This window comes from Phaethon aethereus (genome assembly GCF_964289735.1).
Source record: "Phaethon aethereus genome assembly, chromosome: 6".
NCBI lineage: Eukaryota > Metazoa > Chordata > Aves > Phaethontiformes > Phaethontidae > Phaethon > Phaethon aethereus.
The window spans coordinates 40,474,428-40,499,515 of NC_138580.1; the positions used below are offsets into that span (position 1 = coordinate 40,474,428).

The 25,088-nt window shown below is 41.6% G+C and overlaps 1 protein-coding gene across 3 annotated transcripts in view; it reads left to right on the plus strand.

The window, feature by feature from the left end:
* The window catches only part of UBE2F (ubiquitin conjugating enzyme E2 F (putative)), a gene marked incomplete at both ends in the record, with an annotated part of 86,309 nt that overhangs the window by 37,612 nt on the left and 23,609 nt on the right, over positions 1 to 25,088 (plus strand). For 2 of the 3 annotated variants that reach the window (XM_082001492.1, XM_082001494.1), the window contains 2 exons: positions 14,886 to 14,918; positions 17,301 to 17,363. In XM_082001492.1, coding sequence (XP_081857618.1) covers positions 14,886 to 14,918; positions 17,301 to 17,363 — 96 coding nt within the window. The remainder of the gene's footprint in view (positions 1 to 14,885; positions 14,919 to 17,300; positions 17,364 to 25,088) is intronic. The other variant, XM_082001493.1, reaches the window with a different exon arrangement.

The window sequence follows — 25,088 nt, forward strand, 5'->3', positions numbered from 1 at the left end:
TCATACAGGAACTATGACTCTAGGGAGACTGTCACAAAGGACATGCGCTTCAGCGCAGTGACTGCTCTTGTCTTGCTATGGGAAGCAGTCGGTTGTCCATTTACTCTTACGTGACCTTGCTGCCAGAAGAGTCTTGCAGAGGAGTGCAATAATCTCCCGTTTGCTTTTACCAGGTACTCTGCCAAAATTGGTTCGTAAACAATGTTAGCTAGTTAGAATGTTAGGTAGATAAAGGGTACGCATGTCAGGTGTTTGTTGCTTTTCAAAAATCAAGTTGAAAATGAGTTTTATCTGAGACTTGATTTCCTTTTTGGAGCTATGAATGAGACCTGTGACTTTCTTCATCTGTAAAATCTCCTCATGAACATCTGACTTTCTGGCAAGTGAAGCAGAATCAGTGTGTGTGTTTTGTGGGTTTTCTTAAACATGCTTTCCCTATTTTTTTTTTTCCATCAGCTAGTATAATTTGTTTTTGCCCTTGTGTTTCTGTTTTCATATTACGTTAAATCAAGAAACTTACTGGGTAATTAAGTTAACTGGTTCTCTTCCTGTCCCTGTATTTCATTACCAGAGAAAGTTTTTTGGACTACAAGTTCTAAGCTTCAGCCATTAGAAAATTAGTACACCAGTACTGCAACTGGACAAGAATGTACATATATTTTTATCTGCTCTCCTAGCTTTGTTTGTGGTAGTTTTCTTATAGAGATTTAAGATGCTGCTGCATGTTAAGACTCTGGGTGGGAATAATGGTTGACATTATGTGTACTTAACTTCTTGTCCTCTGTGATGATGGAAGATGCATATTAATCTTTTTCATTTTATTCTTGCATCAGTTTGCTAATTGCGTGTGATTAATTTCATAGATTAAACATCCCAGAATCTCAACTACCAGGAGACTCAAATTACTGAATATTATGAAGCATTTTAGGGTGTTTCTACCTTCAATGAGTTAGAATTAAAAAAAACCTCCACAAGGCCAAACAAAAAAAGGCAGGAACTTTCTGAGTGTTGAAATGAAAGATTCAGCAAGAGAAAATGAGGTAGTAGCTTACTTAAAAAAAATAAAATAAAATCCAGCATCCCCTTGGATTTTGGTTTTTTTTCCCCATGGGCATTGAAGCAGCACAGTTGTACGCTCACACTTTATAGCTTTACCCCCCCCGCCCCAATTACAAAGTTTTCATTCTGTACTTTTTGTCTTCAGAGTCTCCATTTTAGATGAATGTGCAGTTCCAGTAAGTGTTCTCTCATTTGTCATGCTGTCACTTCATGTGATTTGAAGTGTCATCACAAAAAATAAGTACCACTTGTTGGTCCTAACTTCAAAGTTGTGCCTCTGTAGAAATGCAGTTATTACACTGTGCCTCTAGTACAAAAGGAGCTTGAAAAAAGATTGAGTATAAATAGCCATTGGGGATGTTGGTAAGCCGCAAGTACCATTCCCCAAACAGCGTTTTTGCTTGGGATGCAGATTGTAATTGGATGGTAACTAGCATCTGCAGCGAGTCTCTGTTGAAGATATTCTTCATCCATTCCAGGCGTGCTCTTTGAAAGGACTAAAACATGGGGAAGGTGGGTCTTGGTCAGAGCCAGGGTTCCTGATGGCCGTGCCATCAGGTGCTTTTTCAGATCTTTGGCTGACTGTCACCTGTGAAGCTTCGTGCACGCCTTCCTAGGTATTTTGAAGCTTGATTAGTGTCCCAAGTGCTTAGATTCCAGGCTGCGCATCTTCTGAGATGGAAAGTATGGAATTGTGCTGGTTTATTGACAATATGGCTGCGCAGTCAAGTTATTTGTCAGTGTGCATTAATAATGGTAGTAGGTACGTGTTAACTACAGACCACAGAATTATGTGATACAGTGAGTGACTGGGAGCAAACAAGAGCTGTGAGATGTGACCCAGGTTACTTTTTATCTCTTAACATTCCACCTGTACCCACTAATCCAGCCTTCCTTAATCCTTTGTTTCCAACACTTGGGACTGAGAACCTGCTCAACTCCACAAGCGGAGTATTGTGTGAATTTGCATGGTAGCGCTACGGCTAGTATCCAGTCTTGGCCAGTGATGGACTTGAAAGTCAGTATTTCATATTCCACTCATGAATAATATGAAGGCAGCTTGCTTTTCTGGAGGAATATTACCCAAATTTGTCCAATAAAGCACTCTAAAACACTGCTAAAATTTTTAATTTGAGAATGGGGATGCATTGTGACAAAAATTGGCAGGCGTTACTGATGCAGCCATTCTGAGTGCATTAGTAAAACTGTTCAAATAGATAACATAAAACCTCAAAAGCCACATGCACAAACCAGCCCTGCTGTATGCTACTGCATGCATTCATGTTATGTGCTTAACCTTTTAGAAGGCTTTTTAGAAGTTTTAGATTGTCTCATCTTCTGTAGCCTTGTGGTGGCAGCAGAGCTCACATGAAAAAGCCTTCAAAACAAACTACTTAGACCTTCTTAACACTCTAGCATCAAATGGGTCGAAACTTGAAGAGGCATTTAAATAATGCTGTTTAACTTTCTGAAATAAAAAATAAAATCTCCTCAATACTTTTTAAAAGTTATCTGATAAAACGTGTTTTAACAGTGTAGAGAATTCATTAGGGGGAAAAAGGCTAACTCAGTTTTCTTTTCTAGCATTTTGTTGCACGCAGTGTCATCTCATCCATGATTGAATTCTCTTTAAGTTATTAAGTGTTGAGCATTATCTTTTTTCCGCTTCTTTCTGCCACTGAACACGTTTCCATGGACCACTGTTAACAGCAGCCTGTGTACTAGTGAGAGCACTAAAGAATGTGCTGTTTCTGAATTCCTCCCTTTTAGAGTCAGGTTAAGAAAGTTGGGCTTTAACCCTGAAACAGATAATGGGTCAGTTAATGTTTTAAAACAATCTATATATGCTTTTCTTAATCACTGTTGATGTGATCGTAAATGTTTTCTTTATCCATAGAAACACTCCTGAATCTGAAATTCTTAGATAACTTCTGATAGCAGTTTTCTTATGGATTGTGTAAAAACTGATGCAATGCTTTCTAACTGATCTTTGTGTAATCTTTCACTTCTTTATAGCTAGCTATGAGTTAGCAACAGGAACTTATTTAACTTTCTGTCTCCATTCTGTTATGTTCTGCATCATTTTATTGCATACCTCTTTCCTCTCTAAAACAGAGTATTCATAAAGCAAAGGACCGCTGAAGTTATTTTGGACCTCTGCTCAGACTGTCCGAACGTGCTTTTCTCCTGCTTTTAGGTCTGATGGTCAAAACTGAAGTTTTCCAGGCAGAAAGCAAATAGGTGGTTTTAGTTCAATTCTCTTCTCAGATTTTTATTTCACTTGACAGTAACAGCTTTTAAATACCTAGTATGAAATAATGCTATCTTTGCTCTGATATCTTGCTTCAGTAGCTCCTGTTAGTCCTTGTACCTTATTCACCATGAGTATCATCTGCCTAGTTAAGATAGGCCTCCCTAGCATTCATCAGCTTTTTCTCAAATGCTTGTTTTCACTTTGCTATAAAATTATCTCGGGTGATTGATTTTAAAAAATAAAGGAAGTGGATCTGTGTATTGTGATTGCCTAATTGCTTCTAAAAGTCAAGCTGTTCCTTCTGCAATTATCTCTAACAAACTACAACTGGAAATTGGTCAGTGACTGATTTATGAACCATAAAAATAATCAAAGCACACTTCTGCAACTCTCACTCTGGAGGACTGAGCATAGTAATGTTAAAACCAGTATTTTAAAATGAGTGATGAATGTTCACATGGAATATTTGGTCCTTTTTTTTTTTTGGTGTAACCCTGTTCTGATGGAGCTATAGTGGGTTTCAGATGATTAGAGAACTACTTGGTGTAGGATCTTCATGTTTACTGGTAGAGGTGTATATGCATTTCAGTTCTTCACTGAGTTATTTTAAAGAGATGGGTTTTTGTCATTTTTGTGTTACTGCTGTCAGGAGAGACAGGAGTGGGAATGGAAAACAAGAAGATAGTCTTAAACTATAGATATGCAGACAGATTTTTATACCCACCTATAGGAAAACAATATTTTTTCAGGAATTGCTCTCTATAACTTGAAATACTAGGTTAAGAAATATTTGTCTGTGTTATTAGATAATCTAATCTAAAAGGAATCAAGACTTGTTTACAACAAACTATTGCTATTTGGAGTTTATCCATAAGAGGGTTGCTTATTTAATTAGTTTTTAATGCTAAATGGGAAAATATGCCTTTATTTGTTGCCTTGGTTATGCTGTCGTCTTCAGACAGTAAAATTACTTTATTTGAAATCATGCAAGTGTAAAACTGTAATCTTCTGGGGAAATAAATCAGAGGGTCTTGACTTAATTTTTCCAGTTTCCTTTACTTCAACGTTTAAGTATAAACCTAGGTGGTTTTAAAAAAGCTTCAGTAGAAGCACAAAACTTTCATTCATTGTCTTAATGAAAACAGATGGTCTGCTGTCAAAATTACATGTAATTAGCATAAAGGAGTATTTTAAACAGACAATAACTGTCACCTGTTTTCAGGATGAAGGGGAGAAAAGTAAACCCGTATGTTCTGTGTTTTTCTCATTAGTTCTTGCTGCTGATACTATTTTTTTTTCCTCAGCCAGCATTATGGTAACATTGTTCTGCTATTGATTTATTCAAAACCTATTTTGGAATGGGCCTTTGTACTGCATGTAGAAATGTCAAAGCATGTGCGTGTGAAAGCTGCCTTCCTGGATGGAATATGCTTGTCCCTCGTACTGGTACAGTGAGGAGAGGGTCATCAAAAGAAGAAAGCTAAAGGCTTCGTGGCAGTGGCAAAGAGCACGAATGCCAGTTCTTACTGTGCAGGAGGAGAAATTACTGGGAAGTCAAGCATAGCTTAGCAAGGAGATTATGGATCTTGTATGAATTTTACACTCATCTCCTGGGATCTTCTTGGTCATGATCACCAAGGTTACAAAACTGAGCCCCTGAGAAATTGTATGTGCTATCTCAAGGGGGAGATGGACGCTGTGAAGGTGTCTGCTGCCTTCTGATATACACCAGTATTGAGCCTCTGAGCACTGGGGAGCAACAAATTGCCCCATGTGTGGTTACAACTGTTCACTGCATCTGGGTCTCAAATACTGAATTAAGCAGAAGAAAGCCTATATTTTTTCTGGTGGTGTGCCTTTACCTGTCTTCTCTGGTAGCACACAGGAATTGAGTCAGGTGGATGTTATTTCAGGTAACGTCGCTGTGCCTCCTGCACTGTTGCCTGCTTAAGACTTTTTACACCACCATATTCCTCCTTGTGCTGTTTCCAAGAGGCAAGGTGGTGCCTCTCACCCAAGCCTGCTCCCCACCCGGAGCAGTGTTTGGCACAGTGGGAGGGAAGGAAGGGGGTGAGCTTAATTCTGTGCCTGCAGCAGCTGTTCCAGAGGACACCCTGAATGAGCTGACACTCAGGCATGTGGCCTTTCCTTTGTCTGAGGAGCAAGACATGCAGAATAACTTTCTAGGAGTCCTCACCTCCTCAGCTGTGCTTGGCTGGCTGTAGATTTTATGGGTGACCTTCTGACTGTAACACTGGTCAGAGGAGAAGTGTGCCTCCTCACTTCTCAGTACTCCCTCTGGGTTCACACACAGATCATCCTCTTCTTTTGCAGAGGTGCCTTCTTCCCTCACATGCAGGGAGCACTTTGAGGTCCAGCTCTGTGTGGTGTTAGTCTCGGGGAGGCTCCTAGGACCGCATAGCACAATGTCTTGTGCTGCCAACAGCTTTACTCTTTCCTCCACAAAGTGAGTAACAAAATAAAACATATGCTTGCAAACAGATAGCTTTAGGGAAGGGCTATCACAGCAGCAGGGAGCTGTACCGGTAGCTTAACAAAAACAGGTCAGTGCAAGTGTTTAGTCTTATCTTTTATTCCTTGAAGAGTTGTTCTTTATTTGCTGAAAGGATGTGAGATGAGCACTGTGAGTCTTGGTCAAAGGAATCTGTGAAGGAGAGAAAAGCAAGCCTGTTGGCCATTGCATGGCCCTGAAGGTATGGGCACTGATGTGCCGCAAACCGCTTTGTCGCAAATAACATGGACTCCTTCAAAACTGTACTCTGTTTGTGCCAGCGTAGCAAGAGCGGAACCCACAGTGCTGCTGCACAAAGTGCTGCTGCTGAAGAGAGTAAGATCGTTCCCTCTCTCTAATACACACACACACACACACACGTGTATATAATCTTTCTAACTTAATTCTGCTGAAAGCCTTACTCCCCGGCCACCCTAAAGATGCATACAGAAAAGTGGTACTTTATGCAATTAGAAGTAGGGGAAGTGCAAGGGGGTTGCTGATGCTAGCTGGGATGGTTGACAGGGTGTCCCTGGATGTGTCCTTGAAGGGATTTCCTGCAGGATAGGAGGAGTATGCTTAAGGTATCCTTTTCTCCAAATTCTCCTGTGTAATAGTCCTGGGGTGTGGGTAACTAATGAGCAAGAGGCTTTATCACATGCTCCCAACTAATGATCTGTTTCAGATCATCTGTGATGAGGTGGTTCATGTCAAACCCTCCCCAACCTGCACTGGTCCTGAGGCTTGGGAGCAGGGGCTTCCTCTTTCACATCTGCTGTGATGGTGTCTTCTGGTTCTCCTGATCCTTCCTGACAGTTACGAGATCAACCACTGCCTGATACTGATATGCTGGATCCTGCTGCTCAAGAAGCTTTGGACCCTCTTGCAACGCATGTTTACAGTGTCCCTTCCTCAGGGCCTAAGCTGTACACCTCCTTCTATTTTCTGCGATACTGAAGGGAATATCAGCACTGCAAAAGACAGCTCTAGGGAAGCAGTGGAACACGAGGGGATAAATACAGAAGTAGCATTAATTTAGGGAGTGGCAGCAGAAGGTAGAGGCAGGTATAAAAGAGAGGTTCTGAACCAGTAAAGGGGTAGATGAGGAAGGACAAGAGAGTCACAACCCTTTGAGGGCTGTTGGTTGTCAGCAAACATGAAAGGGCATGCACCATTTGTCTCTTTCCATAATGTAAGTATACTTCAGGGTGTTGTAGTAGCTCCTAGTAGTTCAGAGCCACCTTTTTGGTGTGGTTTGGAGGGTGGTGTCCAGTTTGTTGGTCCTGATCTTTAAGTCCCTGCTTGGTGGTGGAGCCCATGTGGTGTGTATCTTCAGCAAGACGTCTGGCCTGACTTTATCCAGAAGTTTATTTTGTGCACACACCGCAACTGCTCTGACCCCACAGACAGTGAGGACAGGTGGAAGTTCTGCTTCAAGATGACACTGCTGCTCTGAACTGAACAGCAACCTGCTCATCGGTGCCCTGCTCGCTGTGCAAGTGCCTGTCCCGGGTCGGTTCTCACGAGGGCTGGGCCATACTTTGCGGCTCCGATCGGCACTGGGGACTTTAGATGACTTTCCTCTGTAAAGGAAGTAATCTAAAGAAAAGTGCAGTGCAAAAGATTTATACTTCTTGAATATCTTTACTCTCTGAAGTGCTTAAAATGTCTATTGTTACTGCTTTCATTTCTTTCCCTTTCTTTTCCACCTCTAAAAATTGAATAAGCAGCAGACAAAAAAACTTCAGACCCACTATTTGGTAAAGAGACATTACAAGCCACTGAATACAATCTTCTATGTATCATAGACTCGTAGAATGGTTTGGGTTGGAAGGGACCTTTAAAGTCATCTAGTCCAACCCCCCTGCAGTGAGCAGGGACATCTTCAACTAGAGCAGGTTGCTCAAAGCCCCATCCAACCTGACCTGGGATGTTCCCAGGGATGGGGCATCTACCACCTCTCTGGGCAACCTGGGCCAGGGTTTCACCACACTCCTCGTGAAAAATTTCTTCCTTAGATCTAGTCTAAATCTACTCTCTTTTAGTTTAAAACTGTTACCCCTTGCCCTATCGCTACAGGCCCTGCTAAAAAGTCTGTCCCCGTCTTTCTTCTAAGTCCTGTTTACGTACTGGCAGGCTACAGTAAGGTCTCCCTGGAGCCTTCTCTGCTCCAGGCTGAACCCCCCCAGTTCTCCCAGCCTGTCCTCCCAGCAGAGCTGTTCCAGCCCTCGGAGAGTTGCTGGGGCCTCCTCTGGCCCCTCTCCAACAGGTCCATGTCTCTCCTGTGCCGAGGGCTCCAGAGCTGGACGCAGCCCTGCAGGGGGTTCTCCCCAGAGCGGGGCAGAGGGGCAGAATCCCCTCCCTTGCCCTGCTGGCCGTGTGGCTTTGGGGGCAGCCCAGGTACGTTTGGCCTTCTGGGCTGTGAGCGCACATTGCTGGCTCTTGTCCAGCTTTTCATCCCCCAGGAACCCCAAGTCCTTGGCAGGGCTGCTCTCCATCCCTTCATCCCCTAGCCTGTGCTGATACTGGGGGTTGCCCTGACCCAGGTGCAGGACCCCACACTTGGCCTTGTTGAACCTCAGGAAGTTCAGATGGGCCCATTCCTCAAGCTTGTCCAGGTCCCTCTGGATGGCATCTTACCACTCAGCTTGGTGTTGTCTGCAAACTTGCTGAGGGTGCCCTCAATCCCACTGTCCGTGTCACAGATGAAGATATTAAATGTACATGTAGATCTGACATTATTCTGTTTTTCTTAAAATAAGCTTCAGGAAGTTTTTCTGCAGGGTTACATTGTGTTGTATTTTGATTTTATAAATCAGCTTTATCAGTTTTGTAAGAAGTGATTCCTCCCCCTCCCGCCCCCCACCCTACGTGCCCAAACTGGTGAAAATACACAAATCAATGTCTCGTATGGACCTTTGCTTCATAAAAGATTGCAAAAATAGTCTTTTTCTCTCTTTAATGGCTTCTGGCAAAGCTAAATCTTTGTTTTAAATACAGTAGCTGTTATTACTAGCACTCTTTAAAAGAGTGATTCAGTGAAACAGTGGAGTACATTAGTAAGTCTAATTAAACCATGCTTGTTTTCCCCAAATTGTTGATTTCTGAACATACAATTTGTGTCAACTTTAATCAGTTGAGTAGACTGGTCTCCGGCGGGTGATTGCTTTAGTGTTCGTAATCACTCCAGTGTAGTTCATTAAGAAGCTATCACAGAATTCCTCTGGGAACAATTTATAAAAGATTATCTGCTTGCTCTGAAGTAACCTTGTGGACAAATGTCAAGGAGTCAGTAACAGAAGTATGGGATTTTAGACCAGTGCTCCTGCATACTTGGCAATTCACAACTGTCTTGGTCTGGGAGGAGAACAGACTATAATTGTTCCTGTTTTCTTCCCTTTAGTATATTTGAGCACAGAAGAAATCGTTTTCTAGCCTTCCTCCTGTTTTTGTGTTTGCTAACTGGAGCAGTTCATGCCATTTAAATTACCTAAAGCCCTCTAAGTAAGCTACTGTTGTGTTTGGGTGGGAAGCATGAGCTGGGATTGCAGGTACATGAGACTTGAGATGGCCTTTGTGGCTGGTTAAAGAAAGCTGACGTTCTCTTCATCACCTTATTCCAGGTGGAAATGATGTTTTACCTGCTACAGGAATTTTGCAAGATTTTGCAGTGTAAGATTTTTTTTTTTTTTTTTTTTTCCAATGTAAGATTGGAGAGGAGCAGGGCAGGGAGAGGAAATGTAAAAAAGAATGTTTTATTTGGGAAGAAAGTAGTTTTTTTATACACTAAAAAGTGCCTGCCATCTCTGGCATGAGAACATACTTTATTTTTAACCCCTTGGACCAGTGATAACTTTGTGCAGTCAATTATGTTGTAGTGGTTCCAAACAGGTGGTTATCCATGGGGAGAAATCAGAGATGTTTGTGGAGATGTGTTGAGGAGGCAGAAAGAGAAGTCCAACAGAGCCTGGGAGAGGTGGGGCTGGGTGGGATGAAGGACGCTTGGTTTTCTAGGCTGCAATGAAGACAGAAAGAAGTTGGGCTTGTTTGTAAAAGATGATGGAAGAAGGTGAATGGAAGTGGAAAACCATCTTGAGCTGGTGCGGAGGCAGAGAGGAGAGTGGAGAGCTGCCTCAGGAGACAGCCATGTGGTAGCCTGACTTTCAGCATGCTGAGTTTTTGGGTATAATTTCAAGCCCTTTTCCACACTGTGATGTACACAGCTTGGCACTTGTTTTATTGGAGTTACTGCTTCAGGTTGGGGGGGGGGGGGGAAATTTGCTTCAGACATCTGCTTGTATTAATGGCTGCTGCTCCTTTCATTGATCTGAATGGGTTAAATTGTTGTGTATAAAAAATGGTTTAGCAATTTAATTTAATCAGTCTATTACATCAGAAATGCTCCTTGGATCTCTAAAGAAGTTTCTGTGATTGGAAGTTCATTAGCTGCTTTTGTCTGGCAGCTTCTCTGCTTAAATTAACGTATTAAATATACTTTGCCTGTTAAAAGAAAATCTTAATTTACAATTTACATGTTTACGCTCTCTTCAAAAGAAGTGCTGTGTGGTTATATTTCCAAACATGGGCGAGCATAGCTAAATACATGTCTGTTACATGGTTTCAGTGGCATCGCTTTTGTGAAGTGGTTGTGAGAACTGCCACTTGGGAAGATTTGGTGACGAACGAAATTAGGACCTCCTACAAATGCAACGCTTTGAGACTCTCTAGCCTCAGGAGAGGCTATTTCAAAAGCTGTGTTTAGTATTACAATTCATTGCTCTTGAACTTCAAATGTTGCTGCAGTGGCAGATTTTTTTTTCCTCATTTGGCATGCCGTAAATAAATTTGTGGGCAGGGGTTTAATGTAACTTTTCACTCGAATGCAACACAAAAATACTCAAGAATGAAAAGGGTGATTATAAAGGGTTATTTATAACAGTCTGTTGATTTTCTGACTTGCTTGTGTTGACTTCCCCATGCTTGAGCTCAAAATAGTGACAGTGCCAAGGAGCGGAGCGTTTTTCCTTCATTATCTCCTCTTCCACTATGGATTTAACCAGGTACTGCTCTTTAGTTCAAGTATGATACTTGAATCTTCTGAACTGACATAGTAGAGGGGAATTGAAAACACTTGTGTAGCTGAGACTTGCGGTTGGCTCCTGAAGGCATCTAACCTCGTGGGTGATGTCTGTGCTGATGCAAAACCTTCGGGAGACCCGGGGGGCGGAGAGAGGGCCTGCCTGGCACAGCTGGAGCAGAAACCAGAGAAAGTGGTTTGGGGAATTCTGCAGCCTTTTCTGCAGGGTCCATCCTGAGTAGACCATCCTGCTTCGTTACAAAAAGCGCACGAGGTCCTCCGTTGTGTTCTGAGGTTACCCCTCTGTGGTGGGTGTACTTGTGCCCTGTAACTTTGATGTTAAGCGTGTAAAAAAAAGTAGACAAACAGAAACATTGTAAAGGAAACAGCCTTGTCAGTTATTCGCAATGTGAACAGGCAGATCCCTATGTTTGATTCTTCTTTTGCAAGTAGATTCTGTCATTGAAGTGGAGCAACATAAAGGTATGCATTATTACATTTTAAGGTGACAACTGCCCTGCTCCTATAAATGAAGGTAACCTTTAAAAATTCTTGTACAAAGGGTTAATTTTCTGCTTTCAGATTATAAGCCAGAAGTTCAGTAAATGTTTGAAGCCAAGGATGATGCTTTATTACGTTAGAAGAAAATAGAAGTTTTTTAACTGTTAAATTTGACAGGATCTTTGGTGGCTTGTATATCCTTTTAGTTCGTCAGGAAAATGTGAACCAAGGGTTCAGGCAAGTGCTTATCTGCATGCAGCAAGCAGCTCTGCTGAAGTCAATAATGCAAAGTGATTATTTTTGCAATGCAACAGTGTCAAGTTTTTCAAATATGAAATACTTGCTTCACTCTTGCTCATCTGTTCCATCCCATTTCCCTTTCTCAATATCCTAGATTTAAATCCAGACAAGCCTCAAACTCGTGACAAAAAGCGTTGCCCTCTGGTAGTGATTTAGCATTATTTTTTACGGAGCCAGGCAAGGTTTTAAAATGAATCCAGCAAATCATTAAACTTGAGTAGGTGGAAACATCAGAAATGATACTAAGAATTTCACACCTAAGTTATTCAGTAGTAATCATAATAATAATAATAATCCTTTTATGCTTTTTGGTGTCTAGAATGGCTGTGAAAATATACAGCACTCTGAAAACTCACAGCCTACACAGAGGTTTTTGGTGGGGGCTTTTGTTGTCTTTTTTTTTTTTTTTGATAGAACTCTGTGCAAAGCCAGCCTGAATGAGTCCCAAAGTCTTAAAACCAGAGATCAGCAAATGAGAATTTGGCAGCAATTTAGGTAAACTTCAAAAGCAGGTGTTTACAGAATAGGAAGATAATTTACATTTCTGTTTTGAGTTGCAACATTTATTTGTGTAAGGTATGGCTGGTCGCTTGTATTGGAGCAGGAGCTGTTTTGTCTGGAGAGACAATCTGCAAGTGTCCTGGTGGGGAGGCTCTGGGAGACTGGGGGCTTTGGCACTGTCAAATGTAAAGAGAAGGTGAGGTCTTCGGGGTTTTAGAATCGGTGTGACTGAGTTGCTCTCTTGTTTCTTTCCTTTTAGCCATGCTGATATGTGGGTGAACAGTTGTGAACAGTTTGCAACTCTGTGAATGCTGTTCTGGCGTTCAGGCAGGATTTAGAAATGGACAGACCCCAGTGTGCCAGTGTGAGCTCCTCATACCTCTTTAGGATGTTTTTTAATGCTCACCATTGTAATTCTGCATCACATTCTCCAGATACAGTCTGCTGTAACATGGTGTAGATGAAAGATGACCCTTAGAAAGTTAATTTATTCCTGCTTCTTCAAGTGGAAGAAAGCAAATTACTGTGCTTTAGTAAGGTCCCATTATCAAAAGCTGTGGGAAACACACAGTGCTTAAAGTCGGATGCAAGAAATTCTTAACACCCCCAAGACATTCACTCTGCCTCCCTGAAGGACAATACAGCCTTTGAGGGCAGCGGTGGAAGGGGCTCCTGACCTTCGGGGGTCAGAGCATGTGCTGGGGCAGAGTGGCTGGCTGGAGACAGAGGCACTCTCAGCTGTCCCTGGTTACACGCCTGCATCAGTCAGTCCTCGGGCTGCATCCGTGCCCCGGGCAGCGTAGGTAGCGGCACCGGCGCCAAGCAGACCCCGAGAGCGGTGACACCGTGGCAGCCTGTGCTGCGCACCATCTCATGCCTGAACGCAGGAGAGTAAAGCATAAGCTGAGACCTCCATGCCTGTTCCTACTCTCCAGGCTCTCCACACCACTGAAATCCTCCTTTAATCAGTCACTTTGGCTTGTTTTTTCTCTAGCACCATTGCACTGTGCAAATAGTTTATACCCAGGATTGCTTAATATACGTTTCCCAAATACCATGTTTTGCTAACTAATGCTATGCCTGGTTTCTGTGACAGTAGTTGTAGGTAAACAAGCACAGAACTTAAAGGGTGAAATGATGACTTACTCATCCGTTAATACTTGTCAAGGAACTGACACTGTGGTTGTTCGGGAGTGGGGATGACTGCTCAGCCCCATAGTCTTAAAATATATGGATAACTAATCCTTAGGTGTCTCAGGTGTGTCCTCTTTTGCAGTTTACGTGTCTGTGCTGCCACTGAGGATGATGAGTACATTTGAAAGAGTTGCTGTCTTTGCCGCACCTGATGATTTCAGAAGCTCCATTAGGAGAAGATGCTGAAACTGAAAACTGCGTCTGACAATATCAACTTTGCTAGGCAGATTCACGTTATTGAAAGCAGATAAACTGAGTAGGTTGTTTGTGCAAGTTCAAAAGAAAATCGGATCGTGAGAGACTGTTGTCCAGATAATGCTGACATCGTGTCTTTTTCATTAGAACATAATTGGATAGTGTTCTTAAGGGATATAGATTTCTGTGGTCCACCACTCTTAGCAGAGGGCCTGGGAAAGGAAACAAACTTAAATACACTTGTTTATTGAAATTCTTTGCCACGGATAGGAATTTTTTACTTTGAGACTTTATCTTTATTGTGAAAGGTTCATTTTAGGCATGAAACAATTAATATGCAGTGTTTGTCCCGCTACTGGAAATCAGGAAGTCAGGTGCTGGCAGGCCACAAGGGCAGGAGGTGCAATGCTGATCTTACTTGTCTGATAGGTATGAGCTCCAGTTCCCAGACTGCAGGGGGATTTTGCAGTAGGGTAGCTTAATTATGCTGCTACTAAAGAAAATAGTCTTTCCTCTAGGTAGAAAACTTAACCTCAGAGTTGGTGGTACGTGATGCTTTTAAGTCTCTTTCTGTAATATTTGGATCTTGTGCATTTTCTTATCCTCTGGAGGTTGTAACTGGGGATGTGGACTCTTAGATCAGTGGAAGTGGAACTGTTTTGGGGATGCCCACTCCAAAATAAACTGTGTTTGATGACAGCATTTGGAGGCAGATTCCCCTGAAGCTTCCTGTTTGCAGGAATTGCAAACCCTCTCTATTCAGCTGTGTTTAAATAGATACTTAAAGGCAGTAAAATTATTGGAGACATATGCTCATATAAGAATGGCATTTCTCCATGCTCATACTACAGCTAAATCTCTTTTCTCTGGTATTTTGACACAGTTTCAAATATTTGTCTGACACCATTTTAATTTTTTAATTTTAAGAATGGATTGCTGAATTAAGTTTTATACCCACCCTTTGAACTAAGCAGTGCAGTCAGTTGGTGGCATATACTAAGGTATCATTCCTCTCCTTGAGCAGAGAAACAATAGGAATAAGGCTGCTATACACACAGAAAGATCTGACCTTGTATTTGAATATGCAGTATTTGGTTTTTGGTGACTTCTAAATATCGAGCATCCATGAAATGGAAAAGCTTTTTCAATATTTTTATTTAAATTAGTAAGACATCACCCTTAGTCTAGATTTGATTTCCGGTAATTTCATGGATTAATAGAAAAATAAAGTATGTGAATGGGTTCAAAACACCTGAAATACATTCCTAACTGGCTGTGTTTTTCCTTTGCAGGATGTTGTCTGGGGGTTAAACTCTTTATTTACTGTAAGTAAATGAATATTTTGCATATCCACTTTCCTTTTTCCTGCCTGGTTTGGTTTCAGCATCACCTAATGTGAACCCCATCTGTTGCTTCTTAAACTTAAGGTCATTATTTCCTTTGGCCTCAGTGGGTGTTGTAACAAGTATGAAATCAGTTTGTCCTTTAGTTTGTGTAACTGCAAGATTGTCTCATACAGACAATCTGAAATGCCAGCTTTTCCGTACATCGTTATTACTTTTGGTTGCAAACCTGTTATGGGATATTTTGTGTAAGAAGTTACGTGGGATCTTCCACAGAGTATAAAATTCCTTCTGCTGCAGGAAACAGAAATTCATATTGCTCTGAGAAGGAGTTGTGTTGGTGTTACGTTTTTAAAAAAATTATGTTTAGGAATTAATGACTGCCCTGCAGTCTCATTCCTGTTTTGAGCACTTACATTCCTGTTCAAGGGCCTCAGTACCCACCCACAGAATTTGCATAAACCCCGACATGTCACAGAAATGATATAATTTTGTTCAGGGATCCCACTTACCACTTTTTTCTTTAGATTGACAGGAGCAAGAAACCTGTGCCTCGTAATTACAGGACCAGCTTGAAAATGGAGGAGAGGGCAGGATGCTGCAAGAGGCAGGCAGGATGCAACAGCTGCTTTTGCCCTTAAAGCAGAGAGAGGCTAAGTCTTTACTGTACAGAAGTTACCTTTCTTAGGGAGTCTGGGATTATGGTCCCCTTCCACAGCCATTGCTGTTGGGTAGGAAGGTCGGATAAAAGCAAAGAAAGGCCCTAACTTGATTGCCAGGTTTGTCATTGACTCTGGAGAGAACTACCCCAGCCACTCCAGGGCGTACGGAGGAGGCTGTGAAAGGCTTGGGACATGGGCTTCGCTAGCCCCAGCCTATTTTCAGAGAGAAGAATGCCTTCCTCCATTACCTGCAGGAGGAGGGGCACAGCAGTGACTGTGCTTCCAGCACTATCACCAGGATCATGGTGCGTTTCCAAAACCTCTAGCATAGGCCAAGCCAGTGACTGGCTACAATCTCCTAAGCTTTCCGGGCATCCAGGGGCTTGATTTGTTTCGACAGCTTCTTTTGTAAATTGATTTAGAAGATTGGAGAGCATTTGTCTATTCAACAAAGACTAATTGCATTTCACAGTTAGTCTCCCACTGCATGCTAAGTAACTGGAAGAAAGCGAAATCCACTGGAGGTACAAAGAAGTGCCTTCAGAGGCAGAACTGCGTGTAAAAATAATGTGTTGGGCAAACAGCTGCAAAGAGCGATGGTCACGCATCGGAGACCACGGGGATTTGTCATGGCTGGTAAGAGCTGTGCTTCCCAGCTTGCCTCTTGGATTTCCCTCACACCCAACTTCTTATAAATATTTAGACTTTGAAAAGCTGGCATTGGATCGTACTGGCCTTGCAGTTTCTTTTGGGATTTTCTTGAAGAAAGCGAGTGAAAATGAGGTGGATTGGCATCCTCGTTTGAATGAAATGGGAGGTTTGCTGCCTGAAAATGAGTTGGAGAGTGACATGAGCGAGCCTTTCACGCTTGTGAAACGATGGCATTTCACTGCTGTCACAGGCTAACCTTAAACTGGGGAAAGTGATCTGGGCTGCAGGCAGAATAGGGGTTTTCGTGATTCAATGTTATTTTTTAATGATAGTTCCTCTTTTTATCAGCGTCTTGGTTTCCTTTGGTTTTAACCCTAGGCCATTTCTCCTTCCGAAGTTAATATTTGAGATTAAACTGACAGGTAGACCTGAGATTTATTTTTATTATTTTGGCTACCTGGTCCCACGTGTCCTTAGCCCTTTGGGTCTTTTCACTCCCTTTCCTCTCCCACCTGTTTTTCCCATTGCACTAAAACTTCCTTGTCTGTCAGGCCTCCAGGTTATGTAGTTTCTTCACAGAGGGAACGAAACTGCTTTGCTGTGGAGATGATGTTAAGGAGGCTCTTCCTGCTTTATCACCAGACTGTTTGCAGGGTTTTTTTTAAGGGTTTACAGTACCCTTAAACAAAAATCAACAGGAATTGTGCCTTCTGAAACTTTGAATGTTCCTTCAAAATTTGATTTTAAACTGTCTCAGTTTGCAAATAGAAATGCATCACTGCCAGAGGTGTCACGGGGCTGTGTGTGGCCTGCCACTAGATGGGGTCGAATGCCTTGCTGCTGTTGTCCTTTAATTGACTTGTTTGATTTGCAATCATCAAACTCATTTGCATCTACCTTTGGCAGTAATACCTATCAAGGTAGTGAGAAAATGGCACTATACTTGCTGGTCTTGTTTGCTTTGTTTCATTTATCTTGTTCATTAGGGCTTTGGATTCCTTGTATGACACAGTGAGTAGGAACCCTATAATGTTCTCTGTTTCTTTTCCAGGATCTTTTGAATTTTGACGATCCTTTGAATATTGAGGCTGCAGAGCATCATTTGCGTGACAAGGTGAGTCAGCGGTTTATTTAAAGCACGTTGTTCCTAAACAAATACACATACTGTAGTCGGCGATTCCCAGTCAGTCCTTTTAAAGCATTCAAGCTGGTACTTCAGGCAGTTGAGTGACTCATTGTATCAGCAACCAGTTATTCAAACAAAATATGCGTTATCTGGGAAAGTAAATTCAACACAGTAGTGTTATTCACCATATGCTAAAATTGTTGACCATAATGTAGTCATACCACCAAAATAGATGATCTTTTCCTTTGTGTTTCTGAGATTTTCCCTGAAGTTGTACATGTTCCGTCCAGCAAGTGAATTGTTTTGGTGCAGTTACGTGAGTTTTTTTTACTTTAAAAGGCCTGCAAAAAGATCTCACCCTTCTGTCTCTTTCAAAGTGCAATTTTTTTCTTCCCAACTCTTACATGTTGCGTGCTTTATTAAGCCAAGAGAAATCTGGGCACGTTTGAAAGACAGGAGTGGAAACTTTATTTTCTTTTTACTGATCCTATTTGTTCTGTGTATAGTATGGACTGAGCAAAGCAAAACATGGCATTGAGTAGTTGCCTGATGAACATCTGTGAGATGTGCCTCTCAGATGAGATGGAGCGTGGAGGTAGAGGTGAACAAAGTACTAACTTCCCCCTTGTATGGATCTCTGAAGTTGTGTCACGTTACGTTATATAGGTGCGTACCTCAAGCATGTAAAAGTTACTCTCGTTTTAATTAAACTCTTCCAATACTTTTATTGAAGTTAACCTTAAGGATTGAAGAAAGTTTCAAGGTAAATGTTGATTTGAAGAGTTCATTGAAAACGCAAAGTCAGGCAGTGCACCTAATTTATCTCATTCTTTTAAGAGGAAATATCAGGATTACAAGTTCATTTTTCTAGCTATTTTCTTGCTTAATGAGATGTTGTAACTGTGCTGGTATTTGTGAGTGTTTGCAGGGCTGGGATGAGACTGTAAGCCTAAGGTGAGAAAAATTTAGTAGACACCTACTCTGGAAGAGGGTTTTTTTCTAACGGTTTTGTTATATCATTTTGGCGCAAAGAGTGCCAGGAAGCCTTCCAAGCCATGAAACACTGACAGTAGTCACAGAGGGGATGCGGCCCTAGGAGAAAAAAACCCAGTATAGTGAAGGTAGCAGACTGAATAATTTTCTTTGTTTGCATTGTTAGACTGAATTATTCTCTTAATATCTTGCCAGGGAAATTTATAGCTCTTTGGGAATGGTGAGGCTACACGCTTATTGCTGAGTGTTGAATTTGGCACTTCATTTCTGCCAGAGGGAAAGCGGTTTGTCTGATGTCTGGGTAGGTTTTTGTAAGGAAGGATGCTCTCATAGTACTGGTACAGTCTTGTGTCAGGTAGGTGAGCCTTACCAGTGCTTTAAGTAAATTATTAGACCTTAGACCAGCCAGACAGTAATGTCTCCTTCCCAGAGAGATATGAAATGCTAAGAAATGGCTGTCCTGCATTCCTCAACCTCATTCCGAAATTGGAAATTGTGAGTATCCACAGAAAGGAAGAATGTCACCTTCTTTTAAAAACACACCTCCCTCAAAAACAGGGAGGTGAGCACTCAAAATATGTACTGCTACGCTAATAGCATGGAAGTGTTGGTTTTTTTGCAGATAAAAGCAGCTGTGGAAGAAGTGAAAGGGAAATTGAGTGTTTTGTTGACAGTCTTCTAAATCAAAATATTTTTGGAACAAACATTTTTTATTTAGTAAACTCTAAGTAGTCTCCACACGTATCTGTAAAATTCATGTTCTGCCATGTTAACCTTTTTTTGGAGCTTATCTGAATTTAGTTTAGGTATTTCATTGGTAGTAACAGCACCAGGTAGTGCTGTATATTCCATACTATTCCATGTATATTCCATACAGCAACATCAAGACAAAACCAGTAATGCACGTCTGGAGAGAATAAATTGTGCAAGGGAGAGAAATGGCTGTTTTTACAATTAGCCTCAAAGTATGCCATTGCAGCATGAGTTTTTGTCTCTCTTGGGTGTAGATGTCACATAGTGTATAAAGCACTTTGTTGTGAAGTGAAACTGCTGTGGTCCTGTCCTATCACTTAAGAAAATACTTGCAAAGTATGGTATGATTAATGCGGGAATGCTAATGAATTTTCCCTGAGACATTTTTACATGTGTAATACAATTATACAAATAGTGTATGTGTACGATATATGCCTGCATGCACAGTCTATATACAAACAGAGGTGCAAATATATCTATATACAAATAATTTTGTATACAAACATCTGTGTCTAACAGATACTGCAAGAAAATGCCTTTGGTCATTTGTCAGTGTGGGAGTATATGGCTTGTAACAGCCAAAACAAATGTACATCGAGCTGTCTTCTGTGGTTCTCCTGGGGAAGATGACTCGGTATTTCACTGATGTCATTTCAGATTTCAAATCCTGAGATCCCTTTGCTGACATTCCAGGCTAAGTGTGGCTGCCCAAGAGGTTAACAGCTAATCTGAAGCCTGCCTCTGGTTATTGAAAATGTGAAACTGGAGTTTATTCACTTCCGTAGGCTGGTATTAAGTCATCAGAAATGACTGCTGCCTTGCAGATGCTTGAAAAAGTCACATCGTAGATATCAAATCCTTATTATTGGTTCTTGGAAAACCGTTGTGCCGTGAATGTTTGTGTTACAGATGAGACTGTGAGGGACAGTTATGATCTCTTCCTGCATAAGGAACTTCTCGATTTTTGCATCAAATCTATGGCTTATACCTGAGCACATAGTTGTAGCTTTTGGGAAAGCAGCCTTGTTTTAGGATGTAAAAATGATACGAAAATCAGAGCTGAAGTTGTTCAATTAATTGCTTTAAAAAACTCTCTTATCTGAGATCTGAGTTAGTGCAGCTTCAGCTTCCAGCCCTCGGAGGCCTCCTTCAGCTCGAGGAAGGAGCTGTCAGTTACTGAACCTCTTCCCTTGCAGCTTCCTTCAGCCAGTGATCATCAGGTCACTTCTAAACAAACTATTTTTTAAAGTACATATGATTGTTTATATAGCTTGAGTAATTCTACAGTTCTTCCCCACACACTTCGCAAGATGTCACTAACTTTTTGGAAGGTTGTACAATAAATTTGGGCAGAGTCATCAAACATCCATTTTCACAAATGCTAGATAAAGAGATTATCTCAATACTCAGGCTTGCTGGCCCTTTACTTATGTATCCAAAACCTACTTTCTTATCAGCTACAGAATCGATCTGGAGACCTATGTTGTAACTGATTGTTCTCATCAAAAGACCTTTTCAGTGACAGAGGACACTGTCTGCCACCTTGTCTGACTTTAATTTTTCAGAGCTAGGAACCCTGTATTTGCCTGCATTAAATGGTACTGTTCAAGTGATTTCATCGTCGTTGCGATCAATTTTGTAAGGCTTCGGTTTTGCCAATCATGAGTTTATCTTACAATTGTCATCACGTGATGCTGGATCCTCCAAAACTTAGTTACCCACGTGGTAATCTTTTTCCATATATGCAGTCAGACCTTACCCCTTTCAGCTTATGGACTCAACCTCATGTTCTCTTGCTGTGCACCTCTGAGAAGGCTCTGTCCTCTTGATGACCTCCTCATCGGTATTGGGGGGCTGCTTTTATGTCCCCCCAGAGCCTTTTCCTCTCCACCAACAAGCCCTGTCACTCAACCTCTCCTCGCCCTGAGAGCTGTCCCCAGCCCGGCATCTGGGACTGTCCCTGTGAATCTGCCTTCGTTTAGCTCGTAATTGTTTCCAGCTTAGGGAAAGTTTGCATTGTGCATTTTTGTAGTATTAGTTTTTAGAACGTTCCTGGTGCCCACATTGTGCTGCAGTTAGGTCACAATCACTGGAAGATAAGCAACCATCCTCTCTTGGTGTAGAGCTCAATAAATCAGAATAAAAAGATGATTGATGTCTCTATGTAAACTAAGTAAGGTGTTTCCCAACATTCAGTCTTCTCACAGTGATACAATCTCATCAATTTGGTAGAATGAGTTTTCTTGTGGAATTTAAGGAACTGCTTACTAGATAATTAGCTGGGACCGCTTTGGATTTTGCAGAGAAGTCAGCCTGTCAGTGATTATGTGGATGGTCAGAGCCATTAATTGTCAATAGAATTGATTCCACGGATTCCTAAGAAATGAGCAAGTGTTTAAGTTTTAATGAATGACTACTCACTTAAAAATTATGTGCTAAAAATTATAGGATTTGCTGTTTTGTACAGTGAACAAATAGAGCTCTCTTGATTTGCTTTCTGTGGCAGCCAGGTAGGCTGAATACTGAAAGAATAGGGATATACCTTGGTAATACAAAACCAAATCAGCTTAGTAGTTCAGGACTGGTGTATTCCTTAGCCAGAGGTGCTGTGGCTGCTATTTGTTAGGCTGAAATCTAGAAAATACTTTCCATATGTACATCTGTCATGGTTGTTTTGCGATATTATCTCAGGACATTGCAATTCGCTGTGTTCCTTAAAAACCCTTGTATTTCCTAGCAGGGGTTGCCTTGGCCAAAAAAAACCCAACATTTCAAAGCCGTGCGTGCAATACACAAGAAGAAAATTCATTACACTGTTCATGTGGCTTAAAGTAGAAACGTTTTTCCAAATATTCCTTAGCTTTCTTCCTCACCAAGGCCTGCCACATCAAGAATGCTCATGCTGTGCCCTATTTTAATTGTATTCACCTGTTGTATTTGGTGCAATTTCAAGGGCTAAAGCAATTTTTGTCATCCTGCAGATTAGCAAACCCTCATTTATTTGTTCATCCATGAGGTCTTGAGTTTTTTTAATAGGAGAAGCTGAATAACATCACCCTGTGTTATTTTCCTGCATGATCTTTCCATCTTCTCAGTGAAACTCATCTGTCAGTATTCAGTGCCTGGAAACGCTTCCTGCTGTGTCATTATGAAAGAATAAGATAGATGACACTCTGGGAGGGACTTTTTCCCCCGCTTGTGAAAATCTAGCATGTCTTCTTTCATGGGACTTTTTAACAGCAGCTCTGAAGTGTCAAAAGCTGAAAAATCTAGGTAGAACAAGTGTGCATTTGCCAAGGATACACCTTGAACACAAACTTTTTACTTAATTCAGCAAGCCCTGATTTTATCTGCATCTTCCTTGGAAGGCAGCATTGTATATTTCTGATTATAGAGCAGTTTTAGGGTGGTTTCGAGGATTCCCGAGAAGGTAAACATACATACACAGACTACAAGGGGAAAAAAGTAAGCGTTTTATTAACTACAGACACGCATTACACTAAGGGTATCTTTGCAAAGCAATTGTCTTACCGACCCGGGGACCATGAGGAAGATGGACCATCCGTACATTCCTGTGTCGTCTTGCACCGCGAGCCCAGCCCAGCAGTCGGTAGGTGCCAACTTTATGTGGGCGTCCCCACAGAGGCAACAGTGACCTCGCTGTACACCGGCCCACTGCTCATCGGGATTTATACATTTTGCAGAGGAATGGATTTCGACACACATGACCAGTGAGTGCCGAAACACGCCTCTGTTGTTGACTCTCAGCGTAGGGAGCCTGTGGTGCACGTGCCCGCTGGTCAGGCGTGCCGCATGCGCCATAGCCATCCCATCTGTTGGTTTGTTGGTGTTGTACACGCATTGTATTACCATAATCCAGCAGTCATGTATCAACCATGCTCAAGCCAATAGCAGGATATTGTAAGGCAAGCAAAATTATGAACTGTGCTTTGTATTCCTCCATTATTGCACGTCCTCCATGTCCTCCCCTAGCTTTGAACTTTCTTATCTCTGTAGTTAGCATTTCAAACAACAGACAATAAACTGTCTGTTTTCCCTCGCTCAGCGTGTTATCTACTTCTCACCCAGCCATCTGTTTTCTCCTGTGCTAACTGCGGTTTTCTCACAGACCGAAATTCCATCTTTTAACTCCTCTGCTGTGGTTTTCTTGACTATCTACTTCTCACCCAGTGTCCATCCACGGACCAAAATTCCATCTTTTAACCCCTCTGTACACAAGAGCACAAGAATGCACTGAACATAGGAGTGTCACGTCTCTTTGCTGCCTGCACGTAACTGGCGATTGCGTCAGAAGATCATTAGTGCCACGCTTTTGTGGCCCTCTCTTTGCTTGTCCCAGCCAGAGGAATAAGGGCTGTTGTCAGATTCAATGTAATTCTTGCTGGAAACACACAGTTGCTCCTGGATGTAGAGGGGTGAGCATGCTGCTTCCAACAGGCACTCCAGGTGCCGATCGTCATGACCTGTACCTGTGATGATGTATTTCCCAGTTGTCTGCCTGGTTTTGAAGAACAGGCAACACAACAGCTCTGTGTAAAAGAGGTTTGGTTTTGCCTTTTTTCCCTTTAGCTATCTTCGGCTGCTATCAGCAAATGGAGTTTTAATTGTTTCCCCGCCTTTTCCGTGACTAGATCAGTTGCAAAGCTTCTAGCTGTTGTTTTGATGCTTTAATGATGAATTATTTTGCATGGGTTTGTGTATATGTGTGGTTCTGGCACAGGTTTTAGAAAGCACGGGCTTAACTATAGCTGCTGAATTTTAGCAGCTCACATTGCCACTGACAGTATTTCTAGTCCATCTGTTTTCAGGTGGATTTATATGCTGTTACGATGTTCGCAGGCATTGTGTTTTTCCTCGAAGGGAGAGTGGTTGTACCACAAGAATATTAAGGGGAAAATTCATGAAGGTTGGAATTTGTATGTAACATACTGCAGTTAAACATGACTTCTAGACAATTCATAATGTTCTTACTGCTGTCTTTGGTCTTTAATAGATCATCCTTACAGCTGTGGTTTCTAGTCCTTCTCAAATCATGTCCTTCTGATTCTTCACTGCAGTGATACTCTCACACTAGCGAAAATCCTCCAGAAAACACCAAGGACAGTATTGCCAGCCTCATTTCACCTGGGATAATGCTATATTTTCATGAATTGCACCCTCAGATAAATCACACAGTCAGTGCTGGCACTAGTCATAGGTGAGGCCAGAAGCTATTAGGGAAGAGGAGTGTTGGGGCTGACTTTTCCTTGTATCACTTGCATGCTGCTGTGACAGCTATTGAATCTTTTTTCTTTTCTTCTCTTTTTTTTTTTTTACACAAGAAGATACATTACTGCTTGGCTTTTGCTATTTTTTTTAATTCAAGACTTCTGTTGCTAATAAAGAAAATAAGGTTTTTATTTCAGGATTGTTTCTGTGGAAATGGACTTTTAATGTTCACGGTGTTAACAGTGTCTAAAGCTGCCTCTTCAGGTTTCCTCTTAGGATTTTAATTGCCCTACATAGCCTCAGTTCCTTAGGAAACTAGGTTTAAAAAAAATTCTCTCCTCTCCATTGTATGCAGTCTTTGGAGGTTGTTCTAATGAGTCTTCTGGGATGAACATTTTCCTTGAGTTACTTGAGGACTGTCTTCTTGTCTTTACAAGTGAGAGCACTAATCTAATCCATTAGAAATTCCATTGATAATTAGGAACAGTTGCAGACTATATATTTCACTGAAGAGCTTTTATAACCTTTCATAATTGTATGCAGCTTTTTTAAGTCCTTAAATAGCAAACAGATTATGATTTTTATAGAATAATCTTAATTTCTCAAAGCCTTCCTTGGGCAACTGGGCAAGAGCCAGCATCACCTGGCAAAATGCCAGTGCCTGGGCCAAATTCTGGAGAGGACATTAATGTATCTTCTGAAAACAGGTAAATCATTGAAAGAGAAAGTTGTCAGCAA